We start from the raw sequence: 27730 nt of genomic DNA, 5'->3' as shown, positions 1-27730 counted from the left end.
ACATATTTTAGGGGGGAAAGGAATTTCAGAACCATCTTCACCCCAAGACTTTGGAAAGTAAAGGAAAGGTGTATGTCCGGGAACCCACCTCAGACTTACAAATCTTAGCAAGAGGGAAATCAGTAAGAGAAATAAGTCACCAGTCCAGCCTCCTTTGCTGCACTCCCATCTTTAATCTCTGTTCCAGTATCTAGATTGTAGCCACACTCCTGACCACTCCAGTGTATTTCCAGAAACCCTGGAATGCTTCAAAAGCTAGGGCAGCAGTCATTAGTGCACCATATTGTTCTATGAAAGTCAGGACATTTGATTCTCAAAAGTAATGAAAGAATGAAGAGGCAGCCAACCTCAGACATGAGCATACAGTTCTTGTACCTTAGTATTCAGTTACAGTTTCCTGTCCATTAGGAGAATATGGCATTGCCCTACCATACTTTCAGTTTAAGTCTTACAGCTTTAAAAACAAAACAAAACAACCTACCATATGTATTTATAAGTAAAAGGCAGTATCAACAGTATCAACAGATAGTATCAACAACTTGGGGATTTAAAAATATTTTCATTTTAAAATAAGTATTACATTAGGTCATAGTCTCTATTTTCTTTTCTATCTCAGGAAATGGGTCTTAAACCTTAAACATCATATGAAATGAGTTATAATTAGAGGCAGCAAGGTAGAATGGAAAATGCTGGAGACTTGAAATCAGGAGAAACTTCAGTTTGAATTCTGGTTCCAGGGTTCACTGAGTATTAGACAATTGGTAGATAATTTAACTACTGTGAGCCTCAGCTTCCTCATCTGTTAAGTGAATATATAAATATTTTTAATACCTATGAACAGGAAGAAAGCATTTTTGCAATCTTTAAAGCCATAGAAAAATCTAAGTTATTAGTCTGATCCAAAGACCCTAAACTATTAGCTTTCCTCAATAAATTAAATGCTTTGATACTGAATTAATACAACTACTATTGTATCATTTCTTACAAAATAATTTATAAATACTGCACAAAATGAATATTTATTAGAAACAATAAGCTAAAAACTGAAATGCACATCACAACTCATCTGTAATTTACAGCCTTAAAGAGTTGTATAGGGTACCAAAAAAAGAAAGGGAAGGAAGGAGGGAGGGAGGGAAGAATGAAAAGAAGAATGGAGAGTGAAGGAGGGAGGGAGAGGAAAGAGGGAAGGAGGGGGAGAGAGGGAGAGAGAGAGAGAGAATGAGAATGCAAATTTGTTGTTGTTTGCCCTTTGTTCTTGAAGAGGCCCATGACATCAGGAAGGTGATGCCATGACTTGCAAGTGACTTGGACTTTAGTAAGGGAGGGCTGTGCAAAGTCACCAGCCTTACCACTATGTTATTTGCTAGAGCAACAAATACAAGAATGTAAGAAAATCCCTGGCCTCAATGAATTTATATTCTAATAGAGAAAGACAAGATGAAGGGCAGGTAGAAAATGTAGGGAATACAGGTGGCAGAATGGTAACACAGTATGTGTCAACAATCTTCCTGATTCTAAAGCCTGCCCTTTGTCCAATTCAAAATGCCTCATACAGAAGAAAAGTTTAGGTTTGTTTTTTTTTATAAATAGGTCTGTGATTTCACTGGTTTTAGGCAGTGCCAGTAAGGAACCATACTCTATGGAGTTTTGCCTGAGGCACTCAGTGGTAAAGCAACTTACTCACAAGTCAGCATGTGTCAAAGGCAAGATGAATCTACTTTTTCCTCCATGGCTCTCCATACCCTACTACATCTCTAGTATGAGTTCAAAGCATTTACTACAGTCTTCTGTGAGGAGATAAGTGGGGATGCAATATGTACATAAATAAGCATAACAAAAATTTGAAAAGAGAGAACTAATACATGGTTGGGGAATAGGGAAGAGAGAACCAGGAAAGGCTCTGTGGAAGAGCTATAATCTGAGCTAAGTCTCCAAGGAAGATAAGGGATTCCAAGAAGTAAATTTGAGGACCAGGTGTATTTCAGGCAAGATAGAAAGTTACTAAGCTAACTTTCAGCTTGATCACAAGAGGAGGGGAGCAGGACATAATGAGAGGAGATTTTGAGAGTCAAATTGTCATGGCTTTAAGCGGCAACCTAAGGGAGATTGTATTTTACTCTAAGGCAATAGGGAGCCATAGAGATTTTAAACAGAAGAATGGCATGATCAAATTTATGCATCAAGAAGATTATTTTGTCAGCTTAATAGATAATGAATTGAAAAGAGGTGAGAATTGGAAAAAGGGAAGTTAATTTAGAGGCTATTATAGTAGCCTAAACCTGAATTAGGATTGTGGCAGTGCGAAGGGACGGATGTAAAAAATGCTACAGAGGTAGAGTCCATAAGACTTGGAAATTTAAGAAAAAGAGGAATTGATTCATTTAGGAGAACACAGGATATATGGTATTTAGAAATGATAATAATCCCTTTTGATTAACTGTTCACTCTAGGGAAATAATACTTGAATGAATCTGTTATCTTAGAGATGTAGGCAATCCATCCACCTCTGCAGAAAGCAAAGAATTCATGCCTTCTCTTATCTATGTTCTTCCATAAAGCATTCAAAGATAACAGTTTTGTTCTTAGTCCAGGACATGTTATCCCTGAAACTTTTCCATCTGAAAACCAAAAATATCATTATAATTAATAAGAAAGGAGTACCAGATGAAGGCAGTGAAAAAGATTTTCAAGTAGATTACCTGTACCTGTATTTAGAGATTGAGGGAAATTTTATCCAATTCACACAGTGCTTTAAGGTTTACAAGGCATTTTACAATGCCTTAACAACCCTGGCAGGCAAATGCAATTATTATCCCCATTTTATAGGTGAGGAAACTGAGGCAGACCTAGGTGAAGTGACTTGCCCAAGGTCACAGAGCTAGTAAGTATCTAAGGTCACATTTGAACTCAGTTCTTCCTTACTCCAGAACCACTTCTCTACCCATAGCTCCAACTAGTTATATCAAGGTGTTCTGTGCAGATCTGTTCTACTACATGCTCATCAGTTAAAAGGCAAACCAAAAAAAAAAAAAAAGCACTTGTAACTTAATAGTTTAATTGATGAATCAGCTGAAGAATCTACTGCCAAAATTTCTGTCCCTTTCACTAAAGCAAGGAATTTTACCGTGAGCTGATCAAACTTCATCCAACAAAAATTTTATTTTGTGCCTGCTATGCACAATACTTAAAATTATCTTAATATTCTAAGGATACTTTGGCACAATTATTATTTCACCTATACATCCATTTTAGCAAACCTCAAAAGAAAGGTATTGTTATCATCTATCCTCTCAGACTAATGAATCTTATAAAAAAAAAAACAGATAAAATTTAAATAAACAGGTTGACCAGTATCATTCCCTGGGGAGAGAAGAGGATGAGAAGTGGGAGGACCTCCAAAATATATATTATCAATTCTTTGGAAGTAATTAAATACAGCATTTGGTTTACATGATAATTCTGATGTTGAGAAGCACCCTTCAGTCTGCATGTGTTGCATTTATGCACTTCTGTCTCAAATCCTACTTAATAATTTAATCTGATACTATTGCTACCATCTGTTCAGCACTCTGCTTGGCCAGTTTCAAAACACCAACTATCACTGTCACTATTCTAGTCGGGCCATGATATTCATGGGACAAATGCTGAACAAATGAAAAGATAGGCAGGCAGATAAAAGCATGTTCCAAAACAACAATAGGGGCTCATCTGAAAAAGCATTCTAAGCTCCATCACTGTTCAAACCAACAAATGGGAAGATTCTATTCCACAGGAACAGAGAGAGGAATGGGAAAGTTTACAGATTGTGTGACCAGTTAGTGACTGGGTGATGTTCTATGAACAAGTCTTCACTGGGAGATGAGGCTTGTGTTGTGATTTAATTGAGGGCAGGTACATAGAAGAGGATAAGGGAATAAACATTTAAACATCTATGTGTCAGGAATTGTGCTAAGTACAAATATTATCTCATTTGATCCTCAGAACTCTGTGAGATAGGTGCTATTATTATCACCATTTTACATTGAGGAAACTAAGGCAAACAGAGGTAAAGTGATTTGCCCAGTATCACACAGGTATTAAGTGCCTAAAGCTAGGTCTTCAGGTCTAGGGCTCTATTCATTGTGCCACCTAGCTGCTTTTGCAGGGCCTACTAGAGAAAAAAAGGAATTTCCTAGAATGCTAGAATGGGAAGGACTTTAAGAAATTATCTAGTAAGATTCTATAGATGAAGGAGATAGCTAGTGCCTACAGGATCAAACATAAAATTCTTTGGTTTTTATATAACTTTGTAATATAACCCTTTCCTACCTTTCCAGTCTTCTTCCGTTTTACTCCCTCCCTTCAGGTATATTATGATTCAATGACTAACCTCCTTGAGGTTTTTTGCATGAGACACTTCATCTTCCAACTCCATGCATTTTTAGTAGCTATCCCTCAAGCTTAGTATTCTTTTCCTCCTACATTCTGGTTTCCGTCAAATCCTAGCTAAAATTTCACCTTCTTCAAGAAGTTTTTCCTTGTCCCCTTTAATGTTAATACCTCTCAATTAATAATATCTCCAACTTAGATAGATATTACCTTGTGTGTGTATAAATAGACATGCGTATGCACACATATACATGTACATACCTTGCTCACACACATGTTGTCTCGTGTATTCGTTTCTGAGCTCCTTGAGAGCAGAGATTATTTTTGCCTTTCTCTGTATCCCCAGGGCTTAGCATAGTGCCTGGCATATAGTAGGCACTGAATAAGTCCTTGTTGAATTGACTTGGAGAGTTTGTATTACTTATCGTGGACTCACAGTTTTAATTCTGGAAGGACCTAAGAAGCCATCTAATCCATTTTCCTCATTTAGCAGATGAAGAATATTAGTTTCATAGAAAGTGACTAGCTTCAAGTCATATAGATATTAAGTAGCAAAGCTGGGATTCAAACCCAAGATACAGGATCACATGACCACAGGATCATAGATCGAGAACTAGAAGGGACCCCAAAGACTCTAATCTTTTTTTGCAGATGGGGAAACCAGGGTAGTTAAATTACTTAAATAACTTGCCCAAGGTTGTATGACTAGTGAGAGGCACTACCTATTAAAGCAACCCACTGTACTACTAGTCAACTAAAATTATCAGGAAGTTTTTCCTGCCATCAGGATGAAATTTGTTCCGAAGCTTCCACTGATTCCTCTTGGTCCTCTCTAGGATAAAATACAAGCAAGTCTAATTGTTACTTCACATGACAGTCCTTCAAATACTTAAACACAGCAATGTCTCCAATAAATCTTTTCTTGAGTCTAAGGATTCCCAATACCTTTAACCAATCTTCATATGAGATGGATTCTTCAAGGTCCTTTACCATTCAGATTTCCTTCCTAGGTATATTCCTGCTTATCAACACCTTAAAGTGAGTCATCTAAGATTAAACATAATGTTCCATATATGGTCTGATTAGGGCAGAGGACAAAGGTACTATCTGTACTATCTACTCTTTATTCCTAGAAGCTATGCTTCTTTTAAAGAAGCATAAGATCACAATTGGTTTCATGCTGAGCCTGAAATTCACTAAAACTAAAGATCTTTTGGAGAGAAATTGTTGTTCAGACATGTCTTCCTATCCTGTACTAGTGAAATTGTTTCTCTGTACCCAACTGTAAGCCTTTACATTTATCCCTATTGAATTTGAACTTTCAAGATTCACCTTAATGCTATATAACCCATGAAAGATCCTTCTGGACTCTGACATTTGTCCAGAATGTTAGCTATACCTCTCAATTTTGGGTTATCTACAAATTTGATGAGTATTCTATTTATGACTTCATTTAAGTTATGGATAAAAATGTTCAATCACCTAGGATCAAGTATATACATCCGTGGGAACTCCTGTGGAGAAGTCTTCCCAATATGATGTGTAGCCATCAATAACAACCATTATATTATAAACTTCTTGAGGGTAAGGATTGTCTTTTGCCTCTTTTTATATCCCCAGTGTTTAGCACAGTGCCTGGCATATAGTAGATGATTAATAAATATTAATTATTTATTAATTGATCAATATATTTAAATCAACCAGTTCTGAATTTATTGAATTGTATTATACTCTAGTCCACATTTACCCACTTTTTTAACAATAAAATAACAGGATACTTTGTTGAATGTTTCCTGAAATCAAGGGGAACTCTATTTGACATTCATTCCTCAGATCTATCTGCTAAGCATACCTTCTCAGAAAAAGAAAATGTGGTTAGTCTGGCAAGATGTATTTTTAATTAACTTATGCTGGCTGTTTGAAATTATCTCTTCTTTTTCTACAAAATTCAGTAATCATTTCTTTAATGATCCATTCACAAATTTCTCAGGAAACTGAGGTCAAACCAATGATGATGAGGATGATGATGATAGCACTTACATAGTGTGGGTTTTTTCTGCTTTGTGAAGGGGGAAGGTAGGATAATTAGGGTTAAGTGATGAGCCCAAGGTCACACAGCTAGTTTTTGTGTTAAGTGTCTGAGGCTGTATTTGAACTCAGGTCCTCCTGACTCCAGGGCTGGTGCTCTATTAACTGTGCCACCTAGCAGCCCCTACTTACATAGTGTTTTGAGGTTTGCAGAGTACTTTATATGTGCTTTCTCATTTGATCTTCCACCTATCCTGTGAGATATATACTATCATTACCTTCATTTTTCAGATGAAGAAACTGAGGCAGACAAGAATTAAGTGACTTTTCCAGGGTCACAACGCTGGTAAATGCCTGAAGTGGAAAGTGAAACAAGGTTTTCCTGATTTGAAGTCCAATACTCAATTCACTATACTCAACTAACTGCCTATAATTTACCTCTTTTCTCTTCCCTTTGTTGATAATCAGGATGACATTTGCTATTACACATATCATCAGCAGATGACATCTGCTCTTACGTGTACCTTGCAGTAGTAACTCTTCTTTTTTCCCAATTCTTCAAATATTATTGACAATGACTGGACAATCACATATGCCATTTTTCCACGTATAAGGATTTGGTTCCTCTAAGTGAGATGACGTGAATTCAATGATAAACAAAGTGCTCTCTTACTATCTCAGGTATCAACTTCTCATTCCCAATTTTTGTTGTCATTTCCAGTACAAGAGTCATTTGTCTTGATAGACAAAACAAGAAAAGTAAGCATTAGGCAGTTTTACCCTTTCTCTGTTGTCAGTTACTGACAATCCCTCTACCTCAAACAGGAGCTCTATGCCTTCTCAGTTCAGTGTTCTTTCCATACCATATTGAGGCAGTTGGATATCATCTCCAAGGTCATGAGAGGGAAGTGTTCCATGGGATCACAGAAAGGAGGTTGCCGTTCAGTCATTTCAGACTCTTTGTGATTGTATTTTGAGGTTTTCCTGGCAAAGATACTGGAGTAGTTTGCCATTTCCTTCTCCAGTTTATTTTACAGTTGAGGAACTGAGACAAACAGGGCTAAGTGAAGTACTTGCCCAGGGTCACACAGCTAGTAAGTGTCTGAGGTCACATTTGAACTCAGGAAAATTAGTCTTTCTGACTTCAGGTCTGGCATTCTCTCCACTGTGCCTTCTAGCTGTCAAAGGCATGGTCTTCTTCAAGAACGAAGGACAAACAACAACAGTGACAAGTTCAGAATGGGAGACAATAGTAAAATTTCATAATTTGCTTTAGCTTAAATACAAAAGACATACAACTCATGCTTGAAAAAATTAGTGAAATAATTCATAGAGTCCAAAGACAAAAATCAGATTACAAATTCAGGTGAATTCCTTTAATTTCCTTCAAGTGTTTATTAGAATTAGAAGCTTCTAAACCTTTTTATGTATTGCCTTCTTTCAAACTCCAGAATTATGTTGCCTAACAAATTTTAAAATATCAAGACATAAAAACCATTAAATAGATGGAGTACTGAATCCCCTAAATGCTTTACCAAGAAAGATTTGGAATATATCAAAGAAGCAATATGGTAATATTTCAGCACCTTAAGAAAAAAAATCAGGGTTTATTTTTATAAACCTCTATATCTCTGTTTTATATTCCAACAGACATCATATTTTTACTATACAATCTAGCACTTATATGCTATATTGTCTACTAATCTTTCATGTGCTTTAGTCTTGTCTCTCCAATTAGAATGATGAAGTCCTTGAGGGGGACTATATCTTATTATACATCTTGATTGTCCACAGTGCTTGGTAGAGTTCTGGGTACACAGTAGGTATACTAATTTACTAAGTATATACATGTTGATCAATTGGATAGTTAAGTTGAAGGCTATAAATAGCTTCCAAAGTACTCAAATAAGTTACAGTAGATCACTGCTGTTGTCCCACCCACCACTATAAATGCATTGGAATTTGAAGATTAGCTTAGTTCTTTTTTCACAGCATCCCCTCCTCAGAAAAATTAGAACTTAAGAGTTTCATCATAACCTTGCTTGTTACCAAGTCAACTCTACTACTCTTTTCCCTATGCAACCCTGGCTACATCTAGAAATTTCCACAATATTAATTCACTGCAGAAAACAGGTAATTCTCCTCTTTTGTCTTCAACTTAAAAAGAGGAGGGGGGGGATGGAATTAAGACCTTTTGATATGGTTCCCTTTAGAAGTAAAGATAGAGGGCAAATATTGCCTTTTTTTTTTTTTAAAGCAATTGGGGTTAAGTAACTTGCTCAAGGTTACATGGCCAGTTATTTCTGGGTGTGGCGCTAAGTATCAGAGCCCAGATTCGATCCCAGGTTATCCTGACTCTGGGGCCGGTACTCTTACTCACTGTGCCACCTGGCCCCCCCCTAAGCAATTGGGGTTAAGTAATTTGCTCAAGGTTACATGGTCAGGTGTTTCTGGGTGGGTGCTAAGTGTCTGAACCTGGATTCGATCCCAGGTCATCCCGAGTCTGGGGCCGGTGCTCTTACTCACTATGCTACCTGGCTGCCCCAAGATAATTTTTTTTCTTGCCTTTTGGAAGGCAATTGGGGTTAAGTAACTTGCCCAAGGTTACATGGCTAGTTTTTTTGTGTGGGTGTTAAGTGTCTGAGGCCGGAACAGAACTCAGGACTTCCTGACTCGGGGCCGGTGCTTTACTCAGCAAGTATTGCCTTTAAATAAAGAGAACAAATAAGTTCATTAACTAGAAGCTTATTATACTAGACATGAACAATGCACTTCATAATGCTTGATAATGCTTACCACTAACTCTTATTCTAACTCTAGCTAATTACAATTAAGCTTGTACAAGACTTAACTTCATCGTGTTCATTCTTTTTTGTCCCTATGTTACGTACATAATGAAGTCTCATTCCAGGAAATAAGTTGGGTTACTCTATTCCACTCAGCTGAGTTTTATTAATTTACTTACCCTTTTTGAAAAAAAGGTAATGATATTCAAAACACTGAAAAATTTCTATTTCCTTTAAAAACTTTCTACCTCTTCAAGCCATGACAACATTTAAAAGGGAAAAAAACCCTAAAATAATCAAAAATTTATGGAGGACAAAGTCCATCAAAAATGATAGGTAAAAAAATTTCAATTTTATGACCTTGTAGATTACCTTTTCAAAGTTGGCTACATTTGTATCTACTTTATATATGCTTCAAGTTTTCTCTAATGGAAACTTCCCTTCCTTTATGTTCTGTACTTTGGATGAAATAAGTATTGAAGGAAAACAAACATGTGCAATAGAGTACTTTACCAATGCCAAAAGAGTTTCTAGCATCAAGTGAAAGGCTGCCATCTACAGGGAAATGCTTCCAAATCATGAAAACACTCATACAAGAATGAATTCTGTATTGTCTCTTACAAAGGAGGAAGTAGGAAAGAAAAATACAAACTTCCAACATAGTTCCTACGTTCTACTAAAAATGAGAAATGGACCCAATTTTCAAAACAGAACAATATATTCTGGAACAACAACAACAAATATCAAAGGGATCTTCAAGGTCTTGAAATTCTATCCAAGGAGAAAGAGACTGGCAGTATGGTATAATGAAGAGTATTAGAGTTGGAGTCGAGTCACCTGACTGCAATTCTTGTTCTGATATTCTGAACTCGGGACAACTGTGGACAAGTCATTTATCTTCTCTATGTTCATTTTGCTAGTCCTGTGCTATATGTACATAATGTAAGGCCTATTTTTTTTTAAATTTTTATTATTCTTCTTTTTTTGGAGGGGCAAAGGCAAGGCAATTGGAGTTGTGACTTGCCCAAGGTTACACAGCCAGTAAGTGTATAAAGTGTCTAAGGCCAGAATTGAACTCAGGTTCTCCTGACTCCAGGGCCAGTGCTCTATTCACTGCACCACCTAGCTGCCCCAATAATGTAAGGTTTATTACAAAGGGACAGGGTATATAAAAATAAAGTGATATATAAATTGAAACTATTAATGGATGATGGCTCATTCAAAGTGATGTCTTTGTACACCTTTTTCAAACTGCCATCCATCTGAAACCAATCTCATATGACAATCATCTAGCATCATATCCAGTATTTGTGTAACAGTAAAAGGGCAGCAACATTTAATCAGGTAATTAAGAATAGGAGATTCTTAATCATATAAAAGTATACAAATGGTCCTAAAATTTAAAGAGAATGGATTATGGGGATTAGGAAGAGTTTGTTTTAATGTAGACAGAAGATGATTCTGAAAAACCCCCTAAATGACCATGGAAGTCATTTCACTCAAAAATGTCCAAACATACCAAATGTATTACTCTTCATTTGATTTTTCTGATAACCCCTAAACATATTCTGAAAAACAAGGAAAAAATGAGGGGAAAAGTCAGAGATCAGCTTCTTTTTAGAAAGCTCAATCCATAAACAATCTCCAATAGAAATCTGTGTTCCAACAGATAAATAAAATGTTTTTTTCTACATTCTTTGTACCTCCTGTGATTTTTGAAAATGTTTCACATATGGTTAAGATGAATGCAGCAATTAATACACAATTAATAAGCTGGTGTGATCAACTGCTTTTGTTGGAAAAGACAGCTGGTTCCCATACAAAATGATAATTAGACAAATTAAGACAAACTACTTTTGTTTGATGATGAACTGCCAGCATTGCTTGATGATAGTTAAATGTTACCAACATTATTTGGTTTTCTAACAATCCTGAAGGATTGCCTAGGTGAGAGAAATATTTACCATTTATAAGGAAAAGAGTAGAAAATGTAGCATTTTTTTCCCTCCTTACTAAATCGTTGAATGGATGGGGTTGTTCCTTTTGACAAGGAAACTATGCTTCTTACACAGGTATAGGAACTGGTAGGGATAGTGTCATTACAGTATGCTAAAGTGGTAGGTGTAGAGAAATACCGGCATAAATCCAGTAAACATTTACAAAGCATTATCTATGTACATGGTGAAAGAAACAATGTGATCTTGACTCATAAATGAACACGTGGAGGGTTCTATGCAGTAGAAAGAGAGAGTCTAAATAGCAGCACTACTGTCAGGAAATCCTAAACATTTTCAGGACTGATTTCTATACAAGTGAAAATACATAGCATACTAAAAACAAGAAAAAAATGGCATTAACTGTTTTTTAAAAATCAAGCAAAACCCCAAGAAGTGACGGTTAAAATATAGGTTCTTGTCCCAGAGTACTAAGGCATTCCATTATTTCTAAAGTCGTTTCCTAGGAATGAAGCTCCACAGTTTGGATTTATAAAATCCAGAAGACTGCCATTGTACCTGCAGCCAATAACTATAACTAGAGTATAACAAGGATAAGGAAAAGGAAACAAACTAATTACAAGGCCAATAATTAGTTCCACATAATAGTTGAGATAAAATCAGACAAAACTTAAAAACTCAAATCCTAATATTGGGAATGGAGGAAATCCATCAATTTTACCAATAAAATCATCTTTAGTTCCCCTAGTCAAAATAGCCCATTGTTGAAGGCAAATCCAAAATAGAAGCTGTGCAGATAACTATAAAGTTGAACTTTGTTAAAAATATTAAACTTGAAATGTATATTTTTTTAAATTCAAATTTCACAACAAATATTGGAAAGGCTTTGAGAAAACAGGAACATTAATACACTGTTGATGAAGCTGTGGGTTGGTACAGCCATTCAGGAAAATAATTAGGAACTATACCCTTTGACCCAGTGATAATGTTACTAGACCTATACCACAAAGAGATCAAAGAAAAAGGAACAGGGCACATACAAAAATAATAAAAATAACATATATAAATGTGTCTACACACACACACACATGATCTATTTTCATAGACAGAGTTGGAAACTAATGATGCCCCATCAACTGGGGAATGGCTAAATAAATTATGACATATAAATATATTGGAATACTACTGTGCCATAATAAATGATAAAAGGAAAAGAGAGTTTTCAACAAATCTTGGAAAGACTTGCAAGAATTAAAGCATAATGAAGAGAACAGAACCAGATGAATAATTTATACAATAATCACAATACTGTAAAGAAAATAACTTTGAAAGATTTAAGAATTTTGATCAATACAATGATCAACCATGATTTCAGAGGACACTTGGAATACAGAATGAAACACATTCTTTGCATATGACCAACATGGGAAGTTGTTTGGCTTTACTGGGCATTTTTGTTACAATGCTTAATTTTTGTTGCCTTTTCCCCCCCTGATATAATAGGTAGGTTAGAGGCAAAGAAAATAAATTTGTTATTTGTGATAATTAGATTATAAATGAATAAATACATGGAGATAGTATTGGAATGAATCAACATTTGATGTATGAAATATTTCTTCTAATGTGCAAATTTAATGACAAAGGAAAAAAAAACAAATCAACTTGGCCTGTACAACAAGGACTTAGGCAGTCGGTGTCAGCCTGAATCGGACTGAAAGAGAGATTTAGGGGAGAATAAACCAGATCAGATCATGCATCATAAAATAGCCTTTCCAGCAACTCTAGTAATCTAATCTCTGCAGTAGCCTGATCAACCTTTTATCGCCTTATCTGGAAACAGATGTCTCTTCCAAAGAAGCAATCTATGCAAACCATTACATGACAAAATAGGTTTAAATTAGGCTGCCATAATCAATTTTTGTTGGCAAGCAACATTCAATTAAGGCTACACTTAGGCTGACAAAGGCAGTCCTGAAATGCTTTCACTTTTCCATATTTTGCTAGATGTTTACATTAGGAATCTATTTTTTTCACTTTTTAAAGAGAAATAACTACTCACCAACTGCAGCCCATTGAACAGTGGAATCAGCTGTAGACTCCAGAGAATATATTACATTCATTATCAACATGAATCCCAGAGCACTGAATGAGAACATTTAACATACCCATTTCCTATTCTGAAATAGCCTTCCTTGTTGCCTAAAAATTAAGTTCTTCATATTGTGTGTGTGGATCTTCCACCTGATTAAAGTAGAATACTCCTGCTCACCAAAGACACTTCTGTACTCTGTAACTCCTGAATTCTCTAGGCTCATTTAAATTATGCTAATAAACCTTCTCTCCCCTCCCCACACCAAAATGCTTCTTCATTCTGCAGCTGCTGAGTGCCACAGATAGCTTCTTGTATGATCTGACTTAAAATGCACCCCCAAACTAGAAATGTAGAATGGCCAAGTGAATGAATCATTGACAAATGAAGTGTGTAGGTTGTTTTAGACAACATAAGTATGGCAAGGGAGTCATTTAAAAGTCCTGGTGCAGAGAATGTTAAAGAAAAAATATCTTAACCTTTTTGTTAGGGAACTAATATGAAAAAGGACAGAGATATGTAGTACACCTTCTTACCCAGGATAAATGTGGAAGCCAGAGGGAAAACGATCCATAGCGTTTTCACCCTTGTGACTCAGTGAGAAGAGCAACAAAATTGAAGCCAGAAAACCTGGGCCAAAATTTCATCTTTTCTCTACTCCACATATGACCCCGGGCAAATCAGAACCCCTTTGAGCCTCATTTTCCTCATCTGTGAGGTCTCTGTCAGCTCTAAAACTAAAGCAACTGAGGAAAATACTTTTATTTTCTCATCTGCATAAAAAAAGGAAAAGACAAGTTTGAACTATCAACCATACTTCATCTCAGAGAAGCATTTTGCATTGAGGACTGGAAACTACTTCTACAAAATTATATCCATTTTCAACACTGTAGAGATGGATAAGTAGCACTTATCACCAATATTTTATAGACTGAGGTGAAGGCAATTCTGAAAAAAAAAAAGTTGTGCTAGACAACTCTCTGAGCTACAGAAGAGTTGCCAATACAAACTGGTAAAAGAAACTGGCATGAAATGAACTGGGCCAAGTGGGTAGTTCAGGATAGAACTCTGAACAAGATTTTTACAGAGCAGAGAGACAAACAAGGTACCGTGTTTCCCCGATAATAAGACACTGTCTTATTAATTTTTTTGAACAGAAAAACACCAGAGGGTTTATTTTCAGGGGAGGGCTTATTTTAATGAACATTGACAGCAATTTTAATAAACAGGTAAATGTGAACAAAAAAATGTACCTTTATTCAATAAGCAAATCACTGGGGAAGAACAGGATGACGCGCTCACTGCTGCAGCTCTGATTGGATGCAGCTCGGAGCGCGGCGTGCGTTTCACCAGGGGGGGAAGGTGCATACAGAGGGTACAGTAATGTAGTGTGTAGCGCAGGGGATCACCTTCACTACAGTAGCAATCTCAATAGGGCTTATTTTCAGGGGAGGGCTTATTTTAGAGGAATCTTACACAGTAAGGGGAGGGCTTATTTTTGGGATAGGTCTTATTATCGGGGAAACACGGTAACTATCATCACTGTTTTCCATAACATCAGGCAGACCTTGAAGGCTATCATGTCCTTCTTTATCTAGTGTTCCTGTACAGGATGAGCAAGAATTCAAGGTGCTCTGTTCTTTGCACATCCCAGAGTCAACATCCTGTTGGCCTGGGAGCAGCTGCGAGCAGCTGGCTGCTTCTACCTGACTGACTTAGAGTTGGCCCACAACACTCCCTATAGCAAGAAATCATGGTTTGGGGGCAAAAAAAGATAACATAAATAACTTTATATTTTTCTGTATTGCCTATACATATGTGATAATGGTGAAATGCAGATAATTTGTGCCACAAAGAAATTACTGATTTCATGATTCCCTAGTCAAGCAACTAAACCTTCCCAGCCTCAATTCCTTCATCTGTAAAATGGGGAAAATAATAACACAACCTCACAGGGTGGTTATGAGTATCAAATGAAACAATTTCTGAAGTGCTTTGCAAATCATAAGTGCTATATAAATGTTATTATTACTATTACTCTTCTTAATCAATTAATCAATAATCATTAAGTGCTTTCTATGTGCCACACCATGTTTGATAAAGCAAATTACAATCCTATGCATCTCAGTTGCTGATACAAAAGAATAGTATAGCTACCATATCATCTCCCCATCTTTTACTTTCTTCAGAGTTCTGGCAATTAAAGGTGAAAAAATTTCAATTCCATATTGTTCTCTATTTCATCATCTAGCCTGTTTGAAAAGGAAGAGTTGAAGACTAATAAAATTGACAGAATAGCAAAGACATTTTCTAAGCTTAGATAACAAAAATAGCAGCTAGGGATGGAGAATAGGGGCCTCTACACTTCTGACATGTTTTCTTAAAGGAATGAGCTTTAGTCACACAGTATTTGCTGACCAGTCCCATAAAACTGCTCAACTTTGCATAAGGTACAAGTAAGGACCACTCACAGGTCAAGAATGATATTCACCAGACTTTATTGAATCAGACAATGGCAACAAAGATGAAAGTTTTTCAATATGTCAGGACATTTGGAAAAAACTGGTCAAACTTCCGATCTTAAGTCTAAAATAATAACAATAACCAATATTTTTTAGAAATCAATTAGTAGTATTTAAAATTTGTATTTCAATTCCTCCTCCACTAATGTCCTGCTGTGAAGTATCATTAAGGTATGAATACACTGCTAGGTTCTCAAACACTAGGCCCACAGAAGACAAGCTCTGATAGGTTCTACCAAGAAGGAAAGGTTTTGAGAGCAGACCTGGGGATAGACAACCTGTCAGCTGTCCAGGGAAGAGCAGCTAATTTTGATGAGATTCAGTGGCAGAAGGTTGATCACCAGGTTCCTATTATTGCCTTTCTTTTAGCCCCAGCAACTCACAAAAACTATCTGCATAAAGGGGTTGCAATTTTCACTGATATAGGGAATACCTACATCCATGGACCCTTGAACATCTAAACTATTACAGCACATATCCAAATCCCAAATACTATATTATTTACATTAGCAGTTGTGTAATCAGAAGCTGAGGAAATTAGATAAATGCTTCAACCAAATAGTATCAGAATCTTATAGTGACAAATATTAACCACTATCAACACACACCAAGTAATATTTAACAGTGCCACCTGCTGAATCTCAATTGAACATATCCTACAGATAGGCTATCTGCCACTGTTTTCTCTTCTTTCATCAGATTTTCACCAGGCACAATAGGGTTCTAAAGGAATTCACTTGTATGGACAAAGAAAAAAAGACAAGAGTTGGGAGGGAGGAGGGAAAAGATGCATGCCAGAATTTGTAAGTACTTCAAGCATCCCAGCTATCCTGCTTATACAAATAAAATGAATGGATTCAATGGTATCACAAATCAAACTGCTCTGAATTTAATAAAAACTGAAATGCACACAAAATATTTTAGGGTCTTTTTTTCCTGAAACAAATAATGTGTACTCATGCCAAAAATGCTGTACAATCCCAGCAGATGACACTGAACTTCATAATTCATATAACCTATAGATGACAAAAATAATAAACTACTCAGTGCCCTAATGATATTCATTAAGATAAATCCAATTTTGCTGACCAGGGATGTACCATTTTGTCTTTCTGAATCTGATACTGGCATGATCAATATATATCATGTAACAAGTTAATTCAGGACTTTTTTTTTCAAAGTATTAATCTCATTTGAAGTCACACATTCAAGAGTAGGATGATGTTACATATTTTAGACCAAAAACACATTTTTAAAAATTCTAACTAATGAAAAATCCTTTTTGATGAGATGACCTTAAATGAATTATTGTGGTTTATTAAAGAGTCAATCTAGGTAATTCCTTCCAAGTACAAAATATCAAGAATAATACATCTTTGGTGTTATATGCAGAACCCCAAATAAGAGAATTATAGAGATGTATGATTTGATTTGGCACAATTTGAATTATTCTGGTACAAGATAATTTTCAATTGCTTGTGGTAACTAGATAACTAGACATCATAAGAAGATCAGCATGGGAGCAAAGGGAAAAAGAAAATCAATACTCCTCTGAATGAATCAATTCACTCCTTGCAAACAAAGCCCATCCACCAGCCTGCAGGCCTTTACAGCAAATGCTTTTTTTTTTTTTGGCCTTGTGCATGTTTTTTTGTTTTCATTCTCATGCTTTTTTGAAATAGTACTCTACAAACAGCTGGATGTCCCTGGGAGGGAAAATGAAGAAAGAGAAGACAAGCAGAGATGCTGACAGCTGAGTGCTTACAGTGACACTATTTCTTACTCCTCCAAACTTCAATGTTCAGCTAGGGTTTGCAGCATTAATGATTCTTTTATCAACTCATTCTGAAGAAATATTCTGTTTTCTTAATAGGTTCTAATGCTCAACTCTTTGAATATGGCTAGGAAGAGAAAAAAAAACTAAGTTTTCACAGAATAAATTAAATAGAACCTAAAAATATAGTGAAAAAATATAGCTACTTATCGAATTACAAGATGTACCTTTTGAAAATCAAAACAGTAGCTGGTGCTAAGAGAATAATAATCATAATAACCATAGTCATAGCAAAGTAAATAAGTACTACCTTGGTTGAAAATGGTAATATAATCCAAAACATGACCTTCACCCCAATATAGGACATTAAATGTATTCTCTATAAAGCAATACACTCTAATTCTCATCAACCTTCAGTTTCCTTTACTCTTAATACTAGAACACATATTACTAACTAGGTTGATTTCAATAAAAATGACTTACCCAGCTTCCCTTTAAATAAAAGGGTTTTTTCTTCTTATCATTGATACAAAATTTCTTCTAGAAACAGATTTGGTATAAATAATCAATATCTTACTGTCTGATTCATCACAAAGCAAGTCAGCCACTTGGGTAAGGGACTTGTTTAAAAACAAAAAAGGTAGGGGACAAGAGAACACCCTCTCAACCCACCCTGCACAGTATTGCTCTTACTTGTCTAGAAGCAAATGTCGTTGTCTGTATGACAGTCTTTTTCTGAGGCACCCTTGTACCTGAGAATGATTATTTCCCATGTAACATCCATAAAGTGAAATAGATTCCTGCTCCTTATCTTGAAGATCCCCACTGGCTTCTTTGTGAACACCCAATCATTGGCTCCACAAAAAGGAAACAGAAACATACAGTCTTTAGGAGGAATGTTTCAAAGGCATAACTCAGCCCACACTGAGTAGGAGCAGGAGGGGTCTTTTCACAGCCTTCATGGGGCTAGAGAAAGAAAACATTCAGAAGGAAATAAAAATAATGAGTTTCTCTTAACTTAGCCCCATGTCTTCTTCAGTAAATAAAAATAAATGTTTTTTTAATTATAAAGGTATTTTTTTAAAAAGGAAAAAATAGGAAACTACTTAAGCTTAAAGATTACGTACAGATCTATCAGTCTGGATTTGAAAATTCTAATATTGCATCAATGATAAGGGTCATCAAAATACCTTTGTCTGATCCAGGTTTTCTTTACATTCCCCTTAAATGCTCCCACCTTCCTTAAACCATATTCTGAATTATCTGATCCTTACTTTTACATTATGATTATCCCTCAAGTATGATCAGTCAATCAATAAGAAATTACTAGGTGCCTACTAAGTGCCAAACACTATGCTAAGTGCTAAGGACACAAAAAAATAGGCAAAAGACAGCTTCTGCCCTCAAGGAGGGCACAACAAGTAAATAAATATGTATAAACAAATAAATATGTACAAAGAAACAAAACAAATATTATATACATATATGTACAAACAGAACAAATAGAAAATCATTGAGAGAAAAGATTCTAGAATTAAGAGGGGTTGAGAAAGGATTTCTGTAGAAGATGTTTTTAGTTGGGATATTCAGGAGGTCAGGGAAACCAAGAGGTGGGGATGGGGAGAAAGAACATTCCAGGCACAGCCAGAGAAAATGCTCAATCTAGAAATGGATTGTTCATGAACATCAAGGAGGCCAGGTTCACTGCATGGAAGGGTATATGTCAGGAAGTAAGGTGTGAGGAAACTGAAAAGGTGGAGGAGAAAGGAGACGTGATGGCTAAATTATGAAGGGCTTTAAACACCAGAGGATTTGGCATTTGATAGTAGAGGTAATAGGGAGCATTGCACCTTTTGGGGGAGAAAGGGTGCTAGGAGAACTGACATGCCCAGAACCGTGTTTTAGGAAAACCATTTTGGTAGCTGAATGGAAGATGGATTAGAGTGAGGACTGACTTGTGACAGGCAGAGCAGGTTATTGCAGTGGTCTAAGTGTGTGGTGTTAAGGGCCTGTACCTGAATGATGTTAGTTTCAGAGGAGAGAAGGGGGCATAATTAAGAGATACTGCAAAGGTAAAATCAAAAGGTCTTGGCAAAAGATTAATTTTGGGAGTAAGAAATAACTAGGAGTTGAGGATGATACCTAGGTTGCAAACCTGGCAGACTGGGAGGATGGTGTTGCCTAACTGAGCAATAGGGAAGGGGGTGGGAAAGAATTTAGGCAACTAATGAGTTCAGTTTGGGACATGTTGAGTTTAAGATGTCTACTGGACATCTAGTTTAAGATGTCTGAAAGACAACTAGAAACATGAGCTTAGACAGAGAAGTTATAGCAGGATAGGTAGATTTTTAAATCCATGAGAGTTGATGAGATGATCAAATGAAATAGTATAGAGGGAGAAGGGACAAGGACCCAGGAGAAAACACTGTGGGACAATTATGGCTTGAGAGTGTGACCTGGATGAGGATCTAACAAAGGAAACTGACAAGTAGGAAGGAGAACCAGAAGACATTGGTGTCCCAAAAATCTAGAGAGAAGAGAATATCAAGGAGAAGATGTACATCAACAGTGTCAAAGGCTGCAGAGAAGTCAAGAAGAATGAAGACTGAGAAAAAGCCATTAGATCTGACTGTTAAGAGATCTTTGGTAACATTGGAGAGAGTAGTTTTGGTGGAATGATAAAGTAGGAACCCAAACTGTAGGGGGTTAAGAAGAGAGTGAGAGGGGAAAAAGTGGAAGCCATCTCAAGGAGCTTAGTCACAAAGGTCAGAAAAGATATAGGACATTATTAGTGGGGATGGAAAGATCAGAAAGTTTTCTGAAGATGTAGAGTCATGGACATGTCTGTAGGGAGTGGGGGAGAAGCCAGAGAGCAACAATAAGTGAGACAATGGAGATGACTAACTTTAACATATGGTAAATAAATCCAGTATAATAACAGGTATCCATCTGTTCACTGACCAATCTCTTTCCCCAGTAACAAATATCCTTGGCCTCAACAACACAATCACATCAATATTGTTAATGTGCTATGTAGCCTAGTTATGCCCGCTGTGCATCTTTTCATTGTTTCCACCTCACCTCATTCTTGACGGTTATAAAAAGGATTGTGGTTCTATACAAAACTTAAGTACTACAGTCCTGCTATATTTGTGCTTCAGTACAAGGTTCCACAATATTGTCAGAGTGGAAAATCTCTCCATTGATATACATTTCATTCATTTACACTTTAAGATAAAGTCTCCATAACTTTCTATCCCCAAAATTTCATTCTACAACACTTATGAATGTTGCTGATAACCTTCTGGTGATTAGCCTATGAGGCCCTAACTAGGCTGGTCTTCTGATAACAGACTTAAAATTTTCCCCAGGCCCAAACACAAAGCTTTTCTAGTGTTGAAGAACCTGGCAGAGTTTGTGCACTGCAAGCTACTTGAGAATCCAGGGTCACTTTAATAATACAATAAGAATTCTTTTTAGGATTTTAGTATTAATGTTCAATTATATTTTAAATTAAATAAGGCTTTGTGGACTGGCCTTTTAAGAACCAAAGCATCCTTTATAACTGTTATAAAAATACAATACAATACATACATATCAAGTGTCTGTTCTATGCAGAGCTCTATGCTAAGCACTGGAAGAGACAAAGATTAAATAAGACATGGTCCCTTATCTGTACTTTACATACTATTAGCATAATACCAAAACAGGTAGTTATACAAATTAAACACATTAAAGTATAAGTATTTCGTGAAACTAGAGGGGTAAAATCACTATTAACTGTGGGTAGAGCTCAATGTGTGTGGGGTGGGCTATGATCAAGGAAGGTCTTAGGAAGAAGGCAGTGAAATTTTTGATGGGCTTTAAAAGTTGGACTTGACCTTAAAAATATGGGGAGGAAGGTCACCTTGGGAATGGAGAAAAGTCTGAGAAAATAAACTGAAATGTAAAAGTACAATATATGTTACTAGAAAAGAAAACAGAGAATGTGTAGAGGGGAGCAGCATAAAATAATACTGGGACAGCTTTGGGAACCATTGACTGAGTAACAAACAAAAACTGAGTGATGCTAGATGCATTCTTTCTCTTGTCCACCATTTTCTATTCCAATTTTTTAAAAATGTAGCTTGTTGTTCACAGTTCAAGAAGAGGTAAAAGTAGCACTACACACAATGTCAACTAGGTGGAAAGAGCTACTAGATGGAACACTGGACTGGGAGTCCAGAAATTCCGAGAATGAATACTGCCTCTGACATCTGCTAGAATCTGAGAACCTGACAAGTCACTTAACTCCTCTCTTAAGCTTCATTTTCTTCTTCTGTAAAGTGTAGAGAACAATTATGCTTAATGACAACCTCACAGGCTGGTAGTGGAAATATACAGTATATATAAAGTGCTTTTTCAACCTCAAAATGCTACCTAAATGTTAACTATCATTATTGTTGTTGCCATTTTCTTCAGAAAGCTATCCAGTGACTTCTCCTCTGATACACGTGGGGATGTGAAAACTTCCACTTGGTTTATGAACCTTCAAAAATATTTAATGTCCCCCCAGTTCACCAGTGTGGTTACAACTCTTCACAAGAGCAAAAGTTGGTCACTAACAGAGTTAGCTGGATACCCACGTACATAAAACACATAGACATACAGATACATACATACATATACACACAATGTGTGTGTGAACATTTTCCCAGAGGTGATAAAGAGCAACTGAAAAAATTTTAGCAAAGTTAACAAGACCAAATCTATACATAATAAAAATTATACTACAAAAATTGTGAAGGATAAATTGGAGACATAGGAGAGTAGATGTGGGAAGTTTATTGCAAAACTTCAGGCAGGAGGAAGTGAGAGCTTGAATGAGGATGGAGGCTGTGACACTATAGGAGAAAGAACAGATGCAAAAACTATCTCAAGTGAACCTGGTAATTAGTTAGTTAGGAAAGGCAACAAGGAAAGGATACTATAACACTTCCAAAATTATAGAAATGAGTAACTAGGCGAATGGTGGGACTATAAACAGAAATGGATCAGAAGGAAAAGGCAATAAGAAGGGGAAGATAGTGAACTAAGTTTTTAATAATTTAATCAGATGTTCCAGTGGGATATTCAGAAGGAGGTAAGGAGTCAAGAGAACAGAAGAGAGATCAAGACTAGATGAAAAATTTGAGCATCATCTACAAGGAAATGGTAATTGAAGTTATTGGAATGACCAAGACTACTAAGAGACAGACTGTGTGTATAGAGTGAAATGAGTCAAGGTGACATATTGAAGAGCTGGGAAGATGATGAAGATTCAGTAAAGGACACACAGGAGAGATGACGATGGTAAGACCAGAATATCTCTTCAGAATCCACAAAATGACACAGAGAAGCTCTTGATTCCTCTCCCACTGATGACAGCCCAGCAGGACGGCAGGAAGCGGCCAGCACAGTGCTCTAGAAGCTGAGACCAGCCCCTCATGAGCCCAAGGTTTTACCCTCAGAGTGGTCTGATCAGCTGTGGACTAGAGGGACTTCAGATCACCAGCAGCTGTGGCAGTTTCCAGAATTATCAACACATAGATGCTAAGGACAAAGTGAGAGGTCAGTGCAGTGTGGACTTTGGGATCCAGTAGTTTGGGAGTACAGTCAGCCTTTGCCCCTGAGGTGAGAAGTGGCTGAGGTGCAATGGCCCTATAGGCACCGCCACATGGCAGCTTCAGCCCCTGGCTTGCAAATTATAGGGGAACCAAGTGACCAGTCTGAGGGATAATCACTCTTGCTTTAACCTGCTTAGATCTGGATTGAGGTCTAGGGTAGGAGTCGTAGGGTGTGTGACCAGCTTGCCAGAGCATGTGGAGGCTTCAGAGAGGGCACCCAACTAATACTTTCAGCATCTGAGAAAACCCCAGTGATTTGGGACAAAGCTCCCCTGTCTGGTAGCAGAGTCGTACTGTGGCAAAAAAGCTCAAAAGTCAAGTAATTGAGTGGCTACATGAACAGGCAAAGGAAGCAAAGCAAACAGAGTAATCCAACTTTACACTCCTATTTTGGGGACAAAAAGGATCAAATCATGGAACAAGAGGAAGACAAAGAAGGCAGAACTCCTGCACCAAATGCTTCCAAGGAAAATACGCACTGGTTACAAGCCATAGAGGACCATAAGAAGGATTTTGAAAACCAAATAAGACAAGTGGAGGAAAAATTGGGAAGAGAAATGAGAATGATGCAAGAAAATTACAAAATGAGAGTCAAAAACCTGACTGAAGAAAATAACACCTTAAAAAATAGACTAACTCAAATAGCAAAAGAGGCTCAAAAAGTCAATGAGGAGGAGAATGCCTTAAAAAGCCAAATTTGCCAGATGGAAAAAGAATCTCAAAAGCTCATTGAAGAGAATCATTTCTTCAGAATTAGACTGGAGCAAATGGAAGCTAGTGACTTTATGAGAAATCAAGATACTATTAAACAGATCCAAACAAATGAAAAAATAGAAGGCAATGTGAAGTATCTCATTGGGAAAACCACTGACCTGGAAAATAGATCCAGGAGAGATAATTTAAAAATTATTGGACTACCTGAAAGCCATAATCAAAAAAAGAACTTCGGAATCATCCTTGAAGAAATTCTCAATGAAAACTGCCCTGATGTTTTAGAATCACAGGGCAAAATAAAGGTTGAAAGAATCCACTGATCACTTCCTGAAAAAGACCCCAAAAAGAAAACTCCTAGGAATATTATAGCCAGGTTCCAGAATACCCAGATCAAAGAGAAAATATTACAAGCAGCCAGGAAGAAACAATTTCAATATTGTGGAAACACAATCAGGGTAACACAGGATCTGGCAGCTTCTACACTGAGGGATCGAAGGGCTTGGAATATGATATTCCGGAGGTCAAAGGAGCTGGGATTAAAACCAAGAATTTAAAACTGAGTATCATGTTTCAGGGTAAAATATGGTCATTCAGTGGAATAGAGGACTTTCAAGCATTCTTGATGAAAAAACCAGAGTTGAATAGAAAATGTGACATTCAGATCCAAGAAGCAAGAGAAGCATGAGAAGGTAAACAGGGAAAAGAAATCATAAGGAACTTACCAAAGTTGAACTATTTACATTCCTACATGGAAAAACAATAATTACAACTTGTGAAACTTTTCTCTGTATAAAAAAAGTTGAAGGGAATAGAAATGTATACACACACATATATGTATACATACATATATGTCTATATGGGAGGGTTTATGGGCATATGAATACATATGTGAGTGTGTATACAGGTATATGTGTGTACAGGTATACGTAGATAGAGGGCACAGGACAAATTTAATAGGAAGAGATGGCATTTAAAAGGTGAAATTAAGAGGTGAGAGAGGAATATAATGAGAGATGGGGAGAGGAAGAATAGGGTAAGCTATCTCATAAAGAAGAGGCAAGGGAAAATGGTTACAATGGAGGGGAAGAATAGGAAGGCAAAAGAGAATGGGTCAACCTTATTCTCATTGAATTTGGCTTAGGGAGTGAATGACATACACACTAAATAGGGTATCTCACCCTACAGGAGAGTAGGGGGGAAGGGGATAAGAGGGAGGATGATGGAAGGGAGGGCAGGCTGGGGCGGGGGAGGGAAGTTGGAAGCACCCACTTTTGAAAAGGGAAAGGATCAAAGTAAAGAATAGAATAAGTGGGAGGTGGAATAAGAGGGAGGGAAATATAGTCAATCTTTTACAATATATCCACTATGGAAATGTTTTGCATAGCTACACACATACAACCTATATTGAATTGCTTATCTTCCCAGTAAGGGTGCTTATCTTCCCAGACAAGGGAGGAAAGGAATGAATGTGGAATTCAAAGTTTTAAAATCAGACGTTTAAAAATACATACTATATATGTACTATTATTAATATTATTTTACATGCAACTGGGAAATAAGATATACAGGCACTGGGGCATAGAGATCCACCATGCCCTACTAGAAAGTCAGAGGGGGTATGGGGGAAGATATGGGAGAGAGCAGAGTGGAGGGGATATCCAGTGGCATCGCTATTTTGGGGTGGTGTGCAGGGGAAAAACGGGGAGAAAAATTATAACTCAAAATCTTGTGGAAATGAATGATGTAAACTAGAAGTTAATAAAGCATTTGATAAAGTAAAAAAAAAAAAGACCATAACATCTCTGATACCTAAGGAGAAAAAAGAAGCCAGGAAAGAGAGTGGGGGAGGTAGAGAAGGAGAGTTGAGTAATCAGAAGTGTCATAACTGTAGGGAAATATAGAAAGAAGCCTGAAAAAAAGCCATTGGGTTTAGTTATTAGGAGATCACTGGTGACCTTTTGAAAAAGCAGTTTCAGTAGAGTATAGAAGCAAACCACTGATTGATGGCACAATTGAAGAAAGAGTGGGTAGTGAGGAAATGAGTACATCAGGTATAAATACCTTTTTTTAACAGAAGTTTAACAGAAAAGAGAAAATGGGTTATTAATTAAATAGGATAAAGGGGTAATGAAAAGCTTTTTTTATCAGGGCTGGTGAGACTAGGAAATATTTTTAGATGAGGGAAAGGATGCCTGCTGAAACTGGATCCTAAAAGAGACCCAAGGGAATAACATCAAGGGCATACTTGAAGAGAGTGAATGATCTCTTTTCTTCTGTGATTAGATGGAAGGAGAACATAGAGGATGATGATGTTTGGAAAATTTGGGAATGGATAAGGGTTAGCTAAAGAGATTCACACTGAATTTTCTGAGTCTTCCTATTGCAGTTGGAGGTTAAATGATCTGCTATAAATAGGTATGGAAGCTACACTACTGATGGCTAGATAGAAAAGGGTGAAAAGGTACAGAACAATCCCAATAAAAATGACATACAGTCAACAAGGGTGGAGTAAAAGGATTTCTGAGCAATAACAATGATTCAGCTAAAGTGTATCATGAATTTGTAGAGAGTGAAATCAGTTTGATGTCATGACTTTTTCCAGTGATATTCCATAGCCCTAGAGGAAAATCAGAAAAGTCAGATCATAAGGGGTTCCTCAAGGAGGGGGACTGACAGGTTAGAGACAGAGGAATGGAATAAGCAATTATGTAGTAGTAACTAGTGATTTACTAAGGTAGCAAGCCACGAGCACAAGACTGGTTTCTGAAGCAAGTAAAAGCAGATTAGAAAAGATGGGAGAAGAGGGATTGGTTGAAATAAGAGGAAGGAGCAGGCTTAAGGTGAGTAAATGAGAGAATGGGATAGGTAAAAAGAGAGAAGGCTGTGAAAGGTTAGAGAATTGAATTTCAAGATTTCAGAACTCAGTGGTGGTAAAATTTGGAGGGATGGTATGCACAAAAGTGAAATCTTTTATGTGTGGATGAAGTGAGGTAGAAGAAGGCACTGAAGTATTACTAGGTCAAGGACATCCAAATGAGTACTGATGGCTCCAAGAATAATGATAAGAGATAGGATTATGAGAAAGTTGAAGACCCAAGTTGTGTAGAAGACCAAACAATTAATTTAGTCACTGAAACTGAGATTTCTAAAAAGGCATGTCATAATAGAAAAACAAATTACTTCTAAGGGGTCAAAGGTTGTGCTCTTAATCATCATCTCACTCTAAGTATCTTACCTCTAACTCATGTAAATCAATACTGTGAGCTCCCATATGGGCCGACTACACAGAGCAGATGTTTGTTCCTCTGTTAGAAACTTTGGTAGCATGTTTGATCTGACACCATTGGTTTCTGCCAAAGGAGGTACACTATTTCTATCCTAGTAGAATAAACAGTCAAGTATTTTAGTCCATCACTGCATAGTAAATAACCAGAGTAAATGAAAATGTTTCATTTTCTTTTTACTTTATATATGAAATCAAAGACAGAAGTTATACAATCAGTAACTTCTCAGAAAAAGATTTCAGATCTCGTGATTTTAGTAAAACTCTGGAAGAAGGAAATATAAATAGAGTTAGAAGTTAGTAGACTAAATTAACAACTCATAATAGGACTGCTGCTCTTGAAATCAACTCCCAAAGACTAGATTTAAGGATATTCAATCTAATGTATGAATATGTAATAATGCTAAATTATAGTATTGGTATCAGTGATAATTTTTTAAAGCATACATGACATACAGCATAAACTCCTTTTTATTTCTCTTTAAAAGTTGGAACAAAATCAAATCTGTCCAAGCTTTGCTCATTAGTTACTAACAAATGCAAAACCAACTATGAGTGTGTGT

At 36.7% G+C, this 27730-nt stretch overlaps 1 protein-coding gene across 8 annotated transcripts in view; it reads right to left on the bottom strand.

The window, feature by feature from the left end:
* The window catches only part of NHSL1 (NHS like 1), a 294193-nt gene that overhangs the window by 86651 nt on the left and 179812 nt on the right, over positions 1–27730 (bottom strand). Inside the window, exon 1 of one of the 8 annotated variants that reach the window (XM_069077259.1) lies at positions 13200–13700. The exons of 6 other annotated variants lie outside the window; for them this stretch is intronic. In XM_069077259.1, coding sequence (XP_068933360.1) covers positions 13200–13296 — 97 coding nt within the window. In that variant the 5' untranslated portion in view covers positions 13297–13700. Of the gene's footprint in view, positions 1–13199; positions 13701–27730 lie in introns of those variants that run through there. One more of the 8 variants, XM_069077263.1, reaches the window with a different exon arrangement.

This window comes from Petaurus breviceps, unplaced genomic scaffold (genome assembly GCF_028583685.1).
Source record: "Petaurus breviceps papuanus isolate PSGF00001 unplaced genomic scaffold, PetGlider_PUasm1.0 90977, whole genome shotgun sequence".
In the NCBI taxonomy this organism is placed as follows: domain Eukaryota; kingdom Metazoa; phylum Chordata; class Mammalia; order Diprotodontia; family Petauridae; genus Petaurus; species Petaurus breviceps.
Note: the sequence above shows the minus strand (reverse complement) of the source record. Positions and strands in the feature narration are given on the sequence as shown.